At 34.1% G+C, this 18,311-nt stretch overlaps 1 protein-coding gene across 51 annotated transcripts in view; it reads left to right on the top strand.

Moving 5' to 3' along the window:
- lmo7b (LIM domain 7b) overlaps window positions 1-13,194 on the top strand; it is an 87,004-nt gene extending 73,810 nt beyond the window's left edge. For 8 of the 51 annotated variants that reach the window (XM_068219616.2, XM_073945336.1, XM_068219613.2 and 5 more), the window contains 7 exons: window positions 2,454-2,498; window positions 2,898-2,953; window positions 3,052-3,220; window positions 5,012-5,248; window positions 7,050-7,158; window positions 9,352-9,457; window positions 12,238-13,194. In XM_068219616.2, coding sequence (XP_068075717.2) covers window positions 2,454-2,498; window positions 2,898-2,953; window positions 3,052-3,220; window positions 5,012-5,248; window positions 7,050-7,158; window positions 9,352-9,457; window positions 12,238-12,260 — 745 coding nt within the window. In that variant the 3' untranslated portion in view covers window positions 12,261-13,194. 51 annotated transcript variants of the gene reach the window in all.
- Window positions 13,195-18,311: the final 5,117 nt, after the last annotated feature.

Raw genomic sequence — 18,311 nt, 5'->3', positions numbered from 1 at the left:
GAAAATATTGTAAATGCCTTTTTGGTTAAAAACTGTATCTTTTAACTGTTTTCAAATACAATACCTCAAATGACTATAATAATTTTAGTAGAGGCATTCAAAGGATTAACATTTGAGAACAGTGGCACCGTCTGCACATGTAATCTTAATAACATTAATAGTTGTGCCACTTAGAGATGCATGTTTGAAACATTTGGATCCACATTAATTATATGTATGATAAAAAAATAATACCACCTGTAAATATTGTAACTGCCTTATATTGTGCTTTTGTAGACCATGAAAACCATATACTGTATGACTTCACATACAGTAGTTAACAGTAGCTTATGACATTTGAATTTGACATTTAAGAAAGAATCAACAAAGAACTTTAGTGCAGGTACAAATGCAAATGCTGTCTTTACACAAATGCAGTATACTCATGACTCATTGCAGACTTGCAAGCATTTTCCATTACTTTTTCTGGAGCTGGAAAGATATTCAACAAATGTATCATTTACAGTAAACTGAGGCCATCATTAATGTAATAATCAGTGATGTGTATAATACACAACAGGTTGTGAGTGCTAATCAGTTCAGCAAATCAAACTGGCATCAGTGCAACCTCCAATGAAATTTAGTCACATTAGTGTTTAATGGTTGCATTTTGCAACCCCTTTGAGTCAGTCTGGAGTCCTGATTCAGTAAATAAATTAAATTAAGACATCACATAATTGTAGCAAGCAGAATATTCGGTATTCGACAGAACTCATTGTCTGTTTCATTTCCAGCTATAATGTTTTTTGGTGAGTTTGTCAGTTTCAAATGAAGATTTAAGGGCTGTCCACTCATGTAAACCTATTGACGAATGACATTTGTTTTTAGAGCCACATTTGAAGAGTGCTGTTTCTAATTGGGCAAAATGTATAGTTGTTCTGTTGTTTCCTGTTTTTTATTAAGATTTTAACTATTAATCACAAAAAACATATTGAAACAAACCAACAGACAATGCCCATTTTAACAATGCTAAAGAAATACAAATACATTTTATATAAAATGTAAAGTTTATGATTATGTATAGTTTAGACTATTGATATTAATGTTGTTTTTTTTTCTATAAATATTATGTTCAATTAACTATCCCTGAATCCCTAAATTGCTATAATACACTCACTGGCCACTTTATTAGGTACACCTTACTAGTACCGGCTTGGGACCCCCTTTTGCCTTCAGAACTGCCTTAATCCTTTGTAGCATAGATTCAACAAGGTACTGGAAAGATTCCTCAGAGATTTTGGTCCATGTTGACATGATAGCATCACACAGATTTGTCAGCTGCACATCCATGATGCGAATCTTCGAATCTGCCACATCCCAAAGGTGCTCTATTGGATTGAGAGCTGGTGATTTGAGTACAGTGATTTTGAGTAGTGATTTGAGTACAGTGAACTCATTGTCATGTTCAAGAAACCAGTCCGAGATGATTCACGCTTTATGACATGGCATGTTATCCTGCTGATCGTAGACATCAGTAGACTGTTGTCATAAAGGGATGGACATGGTCAGCAACAATAATCAGGTCGGCTGTTGTGTTTACACGATGCTCAATTGGTACTAATGGGCACGAAGTGTTCCAAGAAATTATCCCCCACGATTACGCCAAAACTGTTGATACAAGGCAGGATGGATCCATGCTTTCCTGTTGTTGTTGACAAATTCTGGCCCTACCATCTAAATGTCACAGCAGAAATAGAGACTCATCAGACCAGGCAACGTTTTTCCAATCTTCCATTGTCCAATTTTGGTGAGCCTGTGCAAATTGTAGCCTCAGTTTCCATTGTGGTCTTCTGCTGCTGTTGCCCATCCTCCTCAAGGTCGGACATGTTGTGCGTTCAGAGATGCTCTTCTGCATACCTCGATTGTAACGAAATGTTATTTGAGTTACTGTTGCCTTTCTATCAGCTTGACCAGTCTGGCCATTCTCCTCTGACCTCTTTCTTCAACAAGGCATTTGGCCCACAGAACCACCAATCACTGGATATTTTCTCTTTTTCAGCCCATTCTCTGTAAACCATAGAGATGGTTGTGCATGAATATCCCAGTAGATCGGCAGTTTCTGCAATACTCAGACCAGCCCGTCTGGCACTAACAATCATGCCACGTTCAAAGTCACTTATATCACCTTTCTTCCACATTCTGATGCTCGGTTTGAACTGCAGCAGATCATCTTGACCATGTCTACATGCTTAAATGCATTGAGTTGCTGCCATGTGATTGGCTGATTAGAAATTTGTGTCAAAGAGCATTTGGATAGGTGAACCTAATAAAGAGGCTGGTCAGTGCATATAATAATTTTAAAATCACCTCTAAAAACCGTAATGATATTTTGTTTTGAGCATGTGCATGTCTTACTGCTGCTTCACTGCATATGTGTCTGTGTTTTGCTTCTGCTCTGTCCTGTCCTGCTTCAGCTCAGAGGAGTCCTATGGGTTTGCCAAGCTTACCGTTTCCGACAGGTCAGTTTGCTTTTGTGGCTGGACTGTATTTGCTGATCTTAATAGCTTTTGTGGCTTTGTGTACTGAAAAGTTTCCCAGCATCTCAAAGGGGAAGTCTGCATTTTCACGTCCAATATGCTCCATTTTAGTGTCATTTAAAGACAAATTTATAATTACTTATGTTCTCATCAGAAATGTAAGGAAAGGATTAGGATTCATGGTTCTGATTTCATTTACATTCAGCATCATTTCTGTTTATTTTTAATCACATTCTTTATCCTCTCAATTATCAAATTAAAATGAATAATTTATTGTTGGTGATGCTTAAATTACACAGATTACCTTTTTTGGCAGGTCTGATTGGCAGAGTGTTGCTTTATTATTGCTGCATTACTAAATTTTTGTTTTATTTTTAATAGGACAAAGTCAAAATCTACTCCTGCACTTGAAGCCCTTCACAAACAAGACGCTAAAGGTTTGAATACCTTGCATTTGGCTATTTTTATGTGAATGCTTGTGAGCTGACTGTCAGGTAGAATGCTTGTTTTCTCTTTATTTTCCCTTCGCTGGCAGAAGGCTGCAGTAAGAAGAAGGGACAGCTGTCGCAGGCAGAGAAGGAGCGTCTGCAGATCCTGGATGAGATGAGGAAGAAGACGCCGCTCCACACCGACAGCAGCTGGATTCGACAGCGCAACGCCAGCATCAACAAAGAGACCATCACTGTGGGCACATCAATCAGGAGGTCCTGATAAATGAACTGAATATAAACAATTTTCTTATATTATCTAGGATAGATTGTATATTTACCATTTGATACTTGAGATAATGGCTGCTGACATTTCAGCTTGTCATTACTGAAATAAATTAGTTTCATTTAGTGTCATTGTTGTAAATGTGATTCGATATGTGGTCATAATAAAATATATTAAAATTATATTCATTTAAATTGTAATATTTTACTGTTTGCTCAAATAAGTGAAGCCTCAGTGAGTGTAACTTTCTAAACCACAAGAATTTAATCATTCTTAATTGATATTTTTCAATAAGTATAATAATCTGCTCACCAAAGCTCAGTTTTAAAAATATACAGTAGAAACGGTAATAATTTAAAATGGTAAAATAAAAAATCTATTTCCGGTTTAGTATGAAAAATTATTGTGATGAATATTTTATTTTCTGTGTCACACGATTCTTTAGAAATGTTATTAAAACATGGTAATTTAGTGTTCATGTAACTTTTTAAAATATTTTTGTATTTGGACATTAAAAATGATTGATGCATTTTTAGGATTCTTAGATGTACATTAAAATAATATAATAATAATACATTTTATTTGGATATCAGTTTTCCTACATGCATGCAACTCAGCACTTCACAAAAAAAAAAAAAAACAAGCATTATAAACTAAAACAAATGTATGGACAAATAAAGCAAAATAAACTACAAATACTCAGATTAAAGCATACATGTAAATGCATATATGCAAACATCTACACAATCACACACAAAATAGTTCTTACATGTGCATATATGCACACACTGTACATATATACATACATACATACATACACCTACACAATATATATATATATATATATATATATATATATATATATATATATATATATATATATATATATATATATATATATACACACACACACACACACATAAAATTCTAACATTTTACATATTGTTATGTTCATATGCAATTCTTAAAAGTTTTAACTTGTTTTTTAAAAAACATAAAAGCTGTGGGATTCTTTCACTTTACTTGGGAGACAATTCCAAATTTTTGAAGCAAAGTGACTAAAAGAGATGCTGCCAGATTGCAGATTTACAGAGGGAAATTCTTAACGTCCAGTGCTAGAAGAGAGTAGCAAATGGTTTGGATTGTATCTCGATAAGCAGTCAGAAATGTAAGGTGTCAGTTTGTGTAGTGCCTTATAAACTAATAAAAGAGTCTTAAAATCTAAAGAAAGCTACAGTATTAGGAGTATTCTTTTAATAAAAATGATCAACCTCTACCTAATAGCAGATATGTTTTATGGTAAAAGTACCGTAATTAATACATATACTATGAAAATTGGAAAATGTAAAGTGTAAGACCAATTTATTTAAAAACATAATCAAAATTAAACATATTTGACTACTTTACTACCTTTATTTTGTTGAACTATGACATAAAATATTTCAGATACTCGTTTAACACATTTTCTTGATTTTGGTTTTATTGTAAAAATAAATAAATGAATAAATAAATAAAAATCAAGTATAGCCGTGCAACAGGAATTATGTTTGATGCTTCTTTTTTTTTTTGTAAACCAACATTGCTGTTTAGTGTAAACCATTATTTAAAACAGTCATTCTTTAAATACCTTTTAACAGCCCTTATTTAAAACAGTCAAAATATAGTCAACCATTTGGTATAGCAGGCAGTTAAAGGGCTAGTTTTTTTTTAGGCTAAAAGAATACTCCTACTGTGAAGTTCCAGTAATATTCATTATCTCAAACTGTGTCTCTTTGTTACAGATATGAATCTATGGACAATCTCCACACAACTAACTCGTGGTCCAGGCAGTCGTACACTTCCGGTTTGTCCAGCAGACCTCATTCTGCATTAGGAAGCAGTGGCTCTTACAGAAGTGGACGCAGCAGCCTGGGCCCCGGATCAGCCATCTTCTCTACTGGAGTAAAACTGAACTCAAACACAACTACACCTGAACCGACGGGCCTCGAGTCCCGTCCAAACTCTCAGCAGCAGGGCAGGTATGGACTATTCATGTGTGAAAGTCATGTCTTTACATTTAAATAATACTTTTCATTTTCCCTTTCTTTTTATTCAGTAAATGTATTTTCAGTTTAAACACTTTGAAGTGAATGTTAAGTGCAGCTCTTTTTTATTTGTTTTTCCTAAAGAAGGATCTCACTCTACCATACATTTAACCCCAGGTATTTTTGCAGTCAGTGGCTGTGTTTTATACGCAGAACACTGGTACTCCATTTTGAGTATATACTGTAGTGTATACTGAGTACAATTTAAAAGTATATATGCATGAGACGGTATGCTGCTTTTCATATTGTTTACAAAAATCGTACTCTACAAAACCTATATTAATAAAATGTGTAATTAGTGATGCACTGAAATGAACAAACATTTAGGATGCAGTTAATAGGCAAATAGGGTATAAAGCATAACATTAATTTAATACTCAAATTTGTAAAACATAACTGCGATGTGTTTAAATGGCACAAAGCAGTAAGTCAAGAATTAAACAATTTTCGACCTTTTAGATTCTTGATTAACTAGTTATGACCAATTTATTTGAACATCAAAGTAATGTAAAGACTAAAATACATTGCAGCTTAATATGTTGTATATATGTGTATATATATATATGTATATATATATATATATGTATATATGTATATATGTGTATATATATGTATAAATGTGTATATATGTGTGTGTGTATATATATATATATATATATATATATATATATATATATATATATATATATATATATATATATATATATATATATATATATAACTTTTCTAGGTGACTATTTGAGCTTTCAAATGACTTTCTTTTGATAAATGTTAAATTAAAAGCTGTTTCTACGTTTCACTATTGAAACGTTTAGTGACTGATTATTGGAACATGCCTTCTGTTCATTCAGATATAATTTGTGCCATAACCAGTAGTAAATATAATGGTTTTATACTTTAACTCTGATCAATAGTTTATTTAAACATGCCTTTTGTTCATTCAGATATATTTTATGCTCTAGCCAAGAGTAAATATAATGGTTTTATACCTTAACTGTGACCAATAGTTTATTTGAACATGTCTTCTGTTCATTCAGATATAATTTGTCCTATAACCAGTTGTAAATATAATGGTTTCACACCTTTACTGCTTTACTGTGACCAATAGTTTATTTGAACATGCCTTCTGTTCATTCAGATATAATTTGTGCTATAACCAGTAGTAAACATAATGGTTTATACTTCAAATGTGATTAGTACAGTGAGAAAAAACAGCATTTGTTATTTGTTTTTCTAGAAAGAAAAATGTATAGCTTTGAGTTTAAACAGCGAATTATAAATAATGTTCTGCAATGTTTGTTTATCAACAGAAAACAAGACTAAAAATGTGTTTTGAGATTAAACTAATCCAAATAAGCACTATAGACTAAAAAAAGAAGACCTTGTATTAATAGTCCTGCATAAGTGTGTCAACAGCTGACATGTTTTCCTGCAGTTTATCCAAATTGTCTGCATAAAAGAAACTGATACCTCACATAAGAAATGGTAATAAAATCTGACCATTTCAGCTGATGAAATTTCAGTGCATCACTAGTGAAAATTGTTATTGTGTGCGTTTACATATACTGTATAGGCCAATATGGCTATTCCATTGATAATATAAAAGATACTCTGTTCAGTATACATGCAGTATAGTAAGGTATTAAACTATTTGTCCGCCGCCAACCCTCTCTGGTAAATGAAGTGGACTGAGGCAGAGGTCTTTTGTGTGACATTGAGCATGTGGTGCCTGTAGGCTGGTCAGTGGCAGGCGGATGTGCTCGAGGTGCGAGCAGCCGCTGGGGAAGGGAGCTGCCATGGTCATCGATTCCCTGGAGCTCTGCTTTCACATTGGCTGCTTCAAGGTGAGGCCGGAGGTCACCTGAAACTGAGAGAACTGGCCATCCATGGACATGCCTGGGGTTTTAATCTTAATCATCTGGGGAAATGGGAGAGAATTAGCCACTACTCTTTTGGTGAAGGCAATCAGATTGCAAGCATGCAGGACAAATTAGAAATGCTGTCTTAAATTATGTAAGGAAATCTAAAACTGATAAAATATAACAATTTCAGTAATGCTTTGTTTTAGGGTGTGTTCAAGTTTGGCAGGTTTGGTTTTATTCAAACTGGAAAAAAAAAAAAAAAACATCATGGCTTGAATTCAAGCATATAGCATTTAGAAGTTTGCAACTATGTTTGCAAAATATATGCCTTTTTTGGTATATTTGGATTTGGTTTTTGAAGCGACAGTAAATTCTAAAGTATGCTAAAAAAACACACCCTTAATTTAAACATCCACATGATCACACCGGTGTGATTTAGAACAGAATTATAATCTGCTTTCCCATGTTGGCTCATGCTAAACCAGAGCAAGACATGCATGCCTAGTAAAATCACTGTTTTAAAACGAATAACTTGTATTTAGGTTTCAGACATTTAAATATAAGTGCTACATATAGGTATTATCAAAAAGTAATGTTGATGGTTTGTAAAATTCACGCTGATGTCTATGTAGATGGAAACAGTAATTACTCTTATACATAATCAAATCATGTGCTTCTCTTTCATACGGTGGCCGAGAAAGCTTAACCTGCTGCAATTTTAAGAAAGCACATGCAATTAAATGGAACACCAGCAAATTCAGAAACTATCTTCATCAATTTGACAGCTCGCACATTCCAACTTCTCACAACACAAACAACTGCAGAAACGCACACCAATTGGTTACAACACAAACAGTAATTAAACGTGCTGCATTTCGCACACAACAGAAACATTAATAAAATGCACTGCATTTCTCACAACAGACGTGTTTCAAGGAGACCCTAAAACATGACAGATCCTGGTTTTCTGGGTTATGGTTATTTAGGCTAAGAAATACTAAAGACATGGGGATTGGGTAAACAAACAAACAAAAAGAAAATTCACCTGTAACTGCATAATTGCATGTGTTTCCTTTATTTTTTTTTTATTAAGATTAAAATAATAAATTTAAATTACAGCACATTAAGCTCTCTCGGCCACCATACTTTCATCAGATACACACCGTTTAGGTTACTAGAATGTTTACTTTAATTTTCTCACTGTAAAACAGCCACATGCATTTCTGGAGAAGTTGATGAATTAACATGTTGTAAATCCAGCAGCTCAAATCTCTCCACTGTTGTGCAGACCAACATGGCAGCACATACTGTCTCATATCAAATAATAGTATATTTTTAAGTTGTTTGAATGATGCAATATATGTTCATGCACAAATTTGAGATTTCTGAATATCTGAGATTATTTAATAATTTAAAAAATGACATGCAAAATGGTTAAAAAGATAATGTTTTGTCAAACTGCAAATGAAAACTTAATTCCAGCCTGTTTTCTGATTGTCTTTTTCGGTACCTCAGCACAGCCTAGTTAGGCTAACCCAACCTGTGCATCACCAGAACCCTGCCAGTCACTGAGCACACATGCCTTCCCTATCATCAAACTATACCACAGTTTCTGGGAAATAAGTGTGTTCATGTCATATTGTTTTTAATGTTTCATGTATAACTTATATTATGAAATATATATGGACAAAATAGACAACTTGACCACTTGGTTTTTTTGGATTAACTGCATTTATTAGATTTATTTTTTCTTTCAACAATGCACTAAGTGCAGATTTATAATCAGATTCAACTTATTTTCCAGAAAAGGGAGTATTTGCTTTAATCTTTCATCCCTGGCTTTCATTCTAATGATGATTATTTCTTTTAGATTGCTATATTTGGTTGCAGGGGTTTGTGGTTTGTTTACAGTACCTGCTTGTTTGTTCACTGCAGCACAAGACCGTTTTATCACCGCTTCACCAGCCTTCACTAAAAATAATCACCTTTTCATATGTACAGTAGCTGTGGTGGAGAAGCTGCACGCACTGACTCAATAATCAGCATTTCTAATGAATAATTAATTTGACAAGAATGTGGGCTGCTTTGGGGGCTTCTTAACCTTTTGTTCGTGGAGTCATGGGAAGAAAAGGGTTGATTTGTGTCCAGTCTGAAGGTCTTCTGTTGATGTTGCAGTGTGTCAGCTGCAGGACTGAGCTTGGTCGAGGGCCTGAATCCGGAGCTCAGGTCAGAGTCCGACACAGACAGCTCTTCTGTAACACCTGCTACTGCAGAATCAGAGGTACGCAAAAGACAACCTCCTTATATATGCACAGTCAGTGAACTGGTTTCTCTGACTGGCCTTACTCTTACAGTAAATATGTTGAAAAAACTAATCTGTAGACTAGGCATGGGCGGTATAAGATTCTGGCTGTTAGATAATCTTGGATAATAATATCACGCTTTCACGGTATTGTGATCACTGCTCTAAATTATATTATTTTTAAATGTCTGGGTAAAAGACAAAAACTTTTTTTCTTCTCTTTGAACACAATATATTTTATGTTAAAAAGCATTTAAAATATTTTGGAACAGTAGCTAAACATGTCAGGGTAAATAATACAAATGAATCATTGACTTCTCCTGTCTTCATTAGTTTCAAAAACATTTGTTTGCTTACTATTTAAAGTGGCATCTTTGGACATTGTTTCTGCTGGAGATGTTGTTGTCTTAAAAACATTTAAAAAAAATCTTACATATACCTTAGGAATGTTATAGCAGAAAACTTTGACTATTTTAAAACCTCGATATTTTCAAACCGCGGTATACCTTGATAACGGTTATCGTCCCATGCCTACTGTAGACTAGCCTTTATTCCTGTATAAAGTCACACTGCTGATGGTGCTGATTAAAACATTTTCAAATAATTCATGATCACTTGCCTTTAATTACATATATTTCACATTCTTTTTAAAAAATAAACATTTTTTAGTAATTATTTTTTTCGAAGAATGTGTAATATAAAATATTTAATGCAATGATTCAATGAGTGCGAATCATGACCCTTTGAGTTATTAACAAACCAAAATCAAATAATGCAGGTGCACAGTGCATACTGCACTGTTGAATTTTGTTCACAAATGCTGCATTCATTAAAACATTAAAAAATAAAACTAACTGTTCTTGAAGATATCTATTAGAGGTGTTATGGTACAGAAAAAAAAATGTTTCAGTACATACCTTGAGTTTAAAAATACTTTAAAAAAAGTTTTTTAATAAGCAATTCAAACAGCAACCGGAAACAAAGTGCTTTATACAAAAATGACAACATTACATTAACAATAAGAAAATTTAAAAGCCATTAAAATAAATACTGAGAAATATTTATTTTACACTTAACATCAATAGAATGCAACATACTATTATTTAGACCAACAGTCTAAAGCAGTGGTCACCAAACTTGTTCCTGGAGGGCCGGTGTCCTGCAGATTTTAGCTCCAACCCTAATCAAACACACCTGAACAAGCTAATCAAGGTTTTGCAAGGTATACATGAAACACCCAGGCAGGTATGTTGAGACAAGTTGGAGCAAAACTCTGCAGGGACACCGGCCCTCCAGAACCGAGATTGGTGACCCCTGGTCTAAAGTAAAGTCAATACCTTCGAAACATCACAAAAATAAATTGAATTTAAATTTTAAATAGAAGTTACTGAATGAACGAGTGTCATGAAATTATGAGTATTTCAAAACACTCCCAGTTAGGTCTTAATGTCTAAATCTGAAGGAGTCCTTGAAATCTAAAATAATCATGCAATAAAAACCTTGGATAGACTAGTGCAGGCCTATAAGGGCACAAAAAATACACACATAGTCCTGCAAACCATATCATTGTGATTTACTGTAAAAAAAATAAAATAAAAAAAATATCTGTAGAAAATATAGTGACTTTTTAGTCTTTCTTTGTACTTTATTGTTGTTTCAATGGTTCTTATGATACAATAATATAATCATAGAAAAACAATAATATAAATAACAACAAACAATATTGATCTGTATTTACATTAACAATATTTAACTGTTAATTTGATGTTTTAAAATTGACATTTTATTTTCTTAGGGTTAGTACTTTTGTGAATACTGCGGGCATTTTTAAGGTGTATGAAACAATTTGCAGCTCTGTTTTACAAGAAATTATGTTATAATCAATAGTCAAACAATTCAATTACTTTTTATTTATAAAATATAATTGACACTTTAAATGTATTAAAAAAATAATTACACAAGGTAGTTTTAGTTTTCTAACTTTAATAATGAAAATATAAAACAGTACATTTGTTTATTTATTTGACTTATTTACCCAATGGCTTTTATAAGTTGTTTTCATGACATATTTATGTAAACTTAAAAATGTAAAATAATTAAATTACAGGTTAAGTCAAATATAATTAATATATAGTCTAATATTGCACAATTATTTAGAGTAATGTTCTGATCATTTTAGGAGAAAAATGCATACTTCATGAGTACTAGTTCATGAGTAAATCTGTTACACATTGATTTTCTTGACAATTGAACAGAAGACTCTTGTTATTTAAAGTAACTATATATATATATATATATATATATATATATATATATATATATATAGATAGATAGATAGATAGATAGATAGATAGATAGATAGATAGATAGATAGATAGATAGATAGATACACAGTTGAAGTCAGAATTATTAGCCCCCCTTTGAATTATTATTATTAATATTATTATTTTTATTTTAAATATTTCCTAAATGATGTTTAACAAAGGAAATTATCACAGCATGTTTGATAAAATATTTTTTCTTCTGCATAATTATTTGTTTTATTTTGGCTAGAATAAAAGCAGTTTTCAATTTTTTTTAAAAAACATTTTAGGGTAAAAATTGTTAGCCCTTTTAAGCTATATTTCAAACTCTTTAACTTTAGGGGACTTGTAAAATAAGCCTAAATAAATAATAAAAAATACAGTGAAGCTTAGTTTAAAGCTTCAGTTTTTAAGGCCAACATGCTAACTGCAAAACTCTGCACATTTCCCTCCCAGTCTGTTCCTCAATCTCCAAGTGACCAGAATGCATTGCAACAGATCGAAGAGGAGGAGCGCACCACAGAAACAGCCACAGGAATCGCAACTATTAACACAACCTAACCACTGAGACTGGCTTTCTATCCACAGCTTCCACAATCAATACACTGAGACTGCTATTTCTGTGATTGTTCCCATAGTATGACCTCTACGTAGTGAAGAGTTCCGACATGTTTGATCATTGCTGAAACCCCTGAGGTTGTTTCTGTACTGACTGACATCCACATAGTAAGATGCAATACTGAGCGTTTATGCATTCCATGTGGCAAGTGATAACATGTCTACTGTCTCTCTAAGAACTGTTTTATATGCTGTTTTTCATGCTGAAAACTAATTTGTCTAACATATACAGTATGACTTAAACTTCTTCTTCCTTTAATATAAGCTTTCCTCAGAATTATTTAATAAATGTTGTAGCACACTTTGTTTGGTAATCAAGCACTTTTGTTCTCTCTTATTAGAAAAAATCACATAGTGGTGATGGGATGTTCAGTTTAAGCCATTTGTTCCATGTCAGTTGATAAAGAGGAAACTTATGCTAAGGTTTTAAAATGACTGCATATTATTATTGTTATTATCATAAGGGTATTTTATATTATTATTATAAGGGAATAATGTAACATTTATTTTGCCCCTTATGAAGATTTTGAAATATGTTGTCCAGTAGGTGGCGCTCTGGTTTTTATCTGAAGAACATCAGTTTCTTTCCTTTTTTTTCTTCCCCTGGTTAATAGATGTGTGATTCTTCATATTGAGGTCATATTGTAAAATCAAATGACCCGGGATGGTTCTTTCCAAGCCTTTATGCTAGATGATTCTGTTTAAAGTTTTGAAGGATTTTAATCTCTTTGGTTAAAACTGGCTTGGCTTAAGTTAAGTGTTGCCATGGAAATAAAGCTTAATTTTAAATAGAAACTGAGTATGTACTGCAACTGTTTTCAATGAGAGAAAAAAAAAGAAAATCTTTTTACTACAACTAGTGTATCATTATCTCCTCATATCCTGAAACAGATACATGCTTCAGCCCTAATTTGGATAATTTAAGAGTGGCTGTAGAGCATCATCAGACTCTTCAGCTCCCTGTCATTGAGTTTCTCCCACAGTCTTCTCTATTTCTTCTAATGTAACCTCTCAATGGCTTTAACGTGCAGACTTGTCTCAGTACTTAATTGCCTTGTGGAGTGTTGGCATAATACAGCTCCCAGTGTCATTTTATTCTGAATTGTACTACCTTTTTCTTTCTTGGAAAACTTGACCAAGTGCTCTAATCGGTTTTGGCTTGAAATCATTTAATGGATAATGCTTATATAAAAATGCACATTATCTGCAGCTTTTCCTTGATTAGTGTTTTAAACACTGACCTGTTTGTTTTCAATGCTATTAAGACATAGCCTACCGTTTTAAAAAATAAAATAAAGATGAAAAATGTGCACATATGGATCATTTTTAAATATCTTATTAGAATGCATGTTTATCATTGAATGAATTTTCTAAGAACATGACCAAACTGGTTTTAAGTGATAGAAAGGCAACAATAACTCAAACAACCTCTCATTACAAATGAGGCATGCAGAAGAGCATCTCCGAACGCACAACACGTCCAACCTTGAGATGGATGGGCTACAGCAGCAGAAGACCACAGCGGGTGCCACTCCTGTCAGCTTAGAACAGGAAACTGAGGCTACAATTCGCACAGGCTAACCAAAACTACACAATAGAAGATTGGAAAAAGGTTGCCTGGTCTCATTAGTCTTGGTTTCTGTTGTGACATTCATATGGTAGTCAGAATGTGATGGTGTGATTCAGGGTGATGGTGTAACAGTGTTGGGGACATTTTCTCGGCAAACTTTGGACCCATTAGTACCAATTGAGCATCATGTCAACGTCACAGCCTACCTGAGTATTGTTGCTGACCATGTCTATCCGTTTATATGACCACAGTACTCCTCTTCTGATGACTACATCCAGCAGGATAGCGCACCATGTCATAAAGAGCATCTCAGACTGGTTTCTTGAAAATGACAATGAGTTCACCGTACTCAAATGGTCTCCACAGTCACTGGTACTAGTGTACTAGTAAGGTCTACCTAATAAAGTGGCCGGTGAGTGTATATGTGTATAATGTTTTTTTCCTTGATTGTTATATTTCTTATAAAATAACTGAAATAAAGACTGTGGGTATGGATTGATAGACAATAAATGAATAAATAGATGGTCCGTACTACCCAAATGCACTTAAAGTTTGGTCAATTCAAATTTCCAAGTTGTCTCCTAATACAAATTCACATTTTAAGGCAGCACAAACACTGCTGAAACAACACACTATTTTTACTTTCTAATACAGTGATGAAGGCTGTTTCTTAATATGAGTTCTTCAGCTTTCTTGCGTCCCTGTGTATTGTCATCATCAACTTCCAAAGTTCAGTTAAAACTCAAGACCGCAAGAAAGGAGGACACATGAAAGGCTGTTTCTCAACATGCATTCTTCAGCGATCTTGCGTCCTCTTGTAACATCATCATCAGCTGCCAAAGTTCAGTTCCAATACAGAAGACCGCAAGAACGGAGGACGCGTGAAACTTCCAGGATGTGTTCTTGATACCGAGGATGCACCGATGCAGACTTAAGCACTGAACTAGCTCTAGAAGTCCCAGAAGTCATTGCAACTGGTGGTGGGAAGTGCAGCAATAGTTCAGTGCTCAAGTCTGCATCGGTGCGTCCTTGATATCAAGAACAAGTTCAGAGATATAACTTCTTTACCTCAGGAGTTTCCCTAAATTAAACTGTGAAAGTAAACCTCACCATGAAACTCTTTATGAAGGAATAAACGCATTAAGGTTGGTTATTTGCTGAAATTCGTATTAAAATCTGTTTATTTAAATTGTGCAATGAATATTTATAATGTCTTTATGCATAGAATATATTTTGAAAAAGGACATAACAATAAATTGTTGTATGAATGCTGTCATTTTTAAAAAATGTTTTTTTAAAAATGCATACATAAAAGAAAGAACGCAGCATCTCATTTCTGACTGGACGCGTTATCTGTTCTTTCAAGTTCATTCTTCCGAGGACGCCTGGCAAGACCGGTCTTCACACGAATGCAAGTTCTTTCTCTGCGTTCTTGAAATTGAGAAACAGCCAAAGTTTCTGGATGTGTTGATATCGAGGATGCGTGGATGCAGACTTGAGCGCAAAATTTGCTCGAAGTCCCAGAAGTCATTGCGACTGAGGTTGGAAGTGCAGCATTTTATATGAATTTATTATTATTGTTCAGAGTCATTACTTATTTGTCTCAGGAGTTTCTCTAAATGTAAAGGTTAGAGTAAACATTAACGTGAAAGTCTTTATAAAGGCATAAGCACATTAAGGTGTATTTGCTGAAATTTGTATTAATATTAGTTTTATTTATGCATAGTATATATTGTGAGTTCGTTTTTTGAGGTAACTTGGCAAGAACAGTCTCCACAAGAACACAAGTTCGTTCTCAGTGTTCTTGGAATTGAGAAACAGCCAATTACTGCATCTGTTCTTGTTGGCTAAACCTGTCAATATAGCGTGTGTTGTTTGTGAGAGAATTAACCAATATACAGAATGAATCAATCAATCATTTGAGTCAGATCCTATCAGAGAATCGGCTAATCCAGTGAGTGTTTTGTTTATGAATCAAAACTGATTGTGTTCCAGTTTTTCCTCATTGAAGATGTGCAGTAATAGACTGATGGACTATTGTCAATGAACACTAATGTGGCTTGTGGTCTAATAGGTCACTTTGGAAGATTTGCAATTGGAACATTAGCAATCTTTAAAGCTCCAGCTGCCAGTACCGTTCGCTCCACAAAAAAACGGCTACACTTTTTCTAAATTCCTCTTCTTTTGTACTATAAAAAAGGTGAAATCATATAGATTTGGAGCCATATGTCGGCAAGTATCATGTTTGCACAAGAGTGATCAAATGTTGTTCTGATGAGCATATGGTGCACTTCAGTCCCTCTCCAAACATGCAGATACGTCTTCCCAGAAAAGTCGTGACCTTAGTGCACTCGCCGCGAGGGTTCACATCACCCATAAAGCACAGCATTCCGTTCATGCGTGCAACCGAGTCTCAGATGTGTCCTAATGCTTAGTTAGCCAGTGACGCTCAATTCCTGCAATCGGAGCTCTAAATCTGCTGGCGGAGGTCAACAGACTCCATCTGAGAGACCAGGGGACAATTGATATCATTCTTCAACTGATTTAAATACCAACAAATAACCTTGGAATTGAATTTTGCGTATGGGAATATAAAAGGCAGCTTGGGTCAGATGATCATAAACAACAAGAGGGCTGCTCAAATCAAATGAAGTCTCTTTAAACTGTGCCTGTCACTTTTTGTTTTTATTTGTGCTCAGTCTACAAATCTCTCTTTGTATTAGCATAACCTATTTTAGTGTCTTTCTTTATTCACGGTGACATTTAATCTCCCTGTTATGTTCAAGACCTGTTCCCTTCAGCTAGTTCGTGGCCTTTTTAATAGCACAGTAGCAGGTCTGTGCCTTTATATGGGAGTGCAGTGAGTTTAAATTTATTTAGCTTATTCTTTACCGTCATGGCAGATCTAGGGCGGTTCCACTAAACAGAATATGGGTTCTCAGCTAAATGGACCATAAGATTTTTTGTTTTCCTTTGCAGAGCATATCCGCAAACAAAGCAGCAGTTTGGTTTAACTTGGGAACAGTGTTTTGAGAAAATACAGGGTGGTGTGGAAATATTCCCCATCTGCTCATACTGTACTGCAGTCTTTCTGCATATTCCTCACATAAAGTCTATTATAAGAAAGTCCACATTAAATTGAAGAAAACAGTGAAATTCTGCACTGATGTGAACACATTGCTTGTCTTGATCACTTTCCTGTTTTTGTAAAGAGAGTATTCCTGGAAATCCATGTAAACAGCATTGTCTTTGTGGAAAATGTGAATTTCAGAATTTCCCATGAATGAATGGAAAATCTGTGCTTAAGATAAACAACATGTGCAGTCGCACATAATGATGGATGGCTGTTAACAGTTTGAATATAAAGAAATGTTCTGTGGTTCTAACTCTCAGGCTTAGTTTTCTTTTCTTTTCTTGTTTTTTTTTTTTAGAAGTAAACAGGGGATATAATGATATACTACCAGTTACTGTATCATTTCAGAATTGTTTTAAGATTCCGCACAACTTCTCTAAGTCTGCTAGTCTGATGTTTTATTTATTCAAAATATTTTAGCATGGACAGGTAATGGACATCTTGTGTGAATGTGTTGGACCAGAGAAGTGGCAGTGGACTGGCTTTTAGCTTCAGCCTCCATCTTAAAAGATCTCTAAGTACTGACTATACCACTTTTTACTCACATTTTTTGTCTCAATAAATGTTTAAAAATAAAAAATAAATCTTGTCCAGACTTTATTTGTTGATAAAGTGGTTTATTGTTCTCTTCATATAAACAATTTTCCTATAGACAAAAAAATTGAAATATATATATATATATATATATATATATATATATATATATATATATATATATATATATATATATATATATATATATATATATATATTTATATAAAGCAATTCAGTTAGGTCACAGGTGTCAAACTCAGTTCCTGGAAGGCTGCAGCTCTGCACAGTTTAGGTTCCAACCCTAATTAAACATCTGGTTAAACTAATTAAGTCCTTCAGGCTTGTTTGAAACCGACAGGTAATTGTGTTGCAACCAAACTGTGCAGGGCTGCAGGCCTCCCGGTATTAAGTTTGACACCTGAATTAAGCTATGAAAAGTACACACTGGACTTTTCTTCCCATAGACCTCCATTCATACGCACCCGAATGCATCAGACTGGAAACACAAGCTCATGTGACAAGTTTTGCAATTCATTGCGTTGCATAGTTTAAGCATGGTGAACTCTGACCTGCGAAATCACATCACGTGACTGCGTGAGACCAATCGAGGATAAAAATATGACCTCTTGGACAGAAATGTAGAATATGGACCAATTACTTGCTTTTTTAAATGTC

Source organism: Danio rerio, chromosome 1, assembly GCF_049306965.1.
Source record: "Danio rerio strain Tuebingen ecotype United States chromosome 1, GRCz12tu, whole genome shotgun sequence".
NCBI lineage: Eukaryota > Metazoa > Chordata > Actinopteri > Cypriniformes > Danionidae > Danio > Danio rerio.
This window is presented reverse-complemented; position numbering and strand designations above follow the sequence as displayed.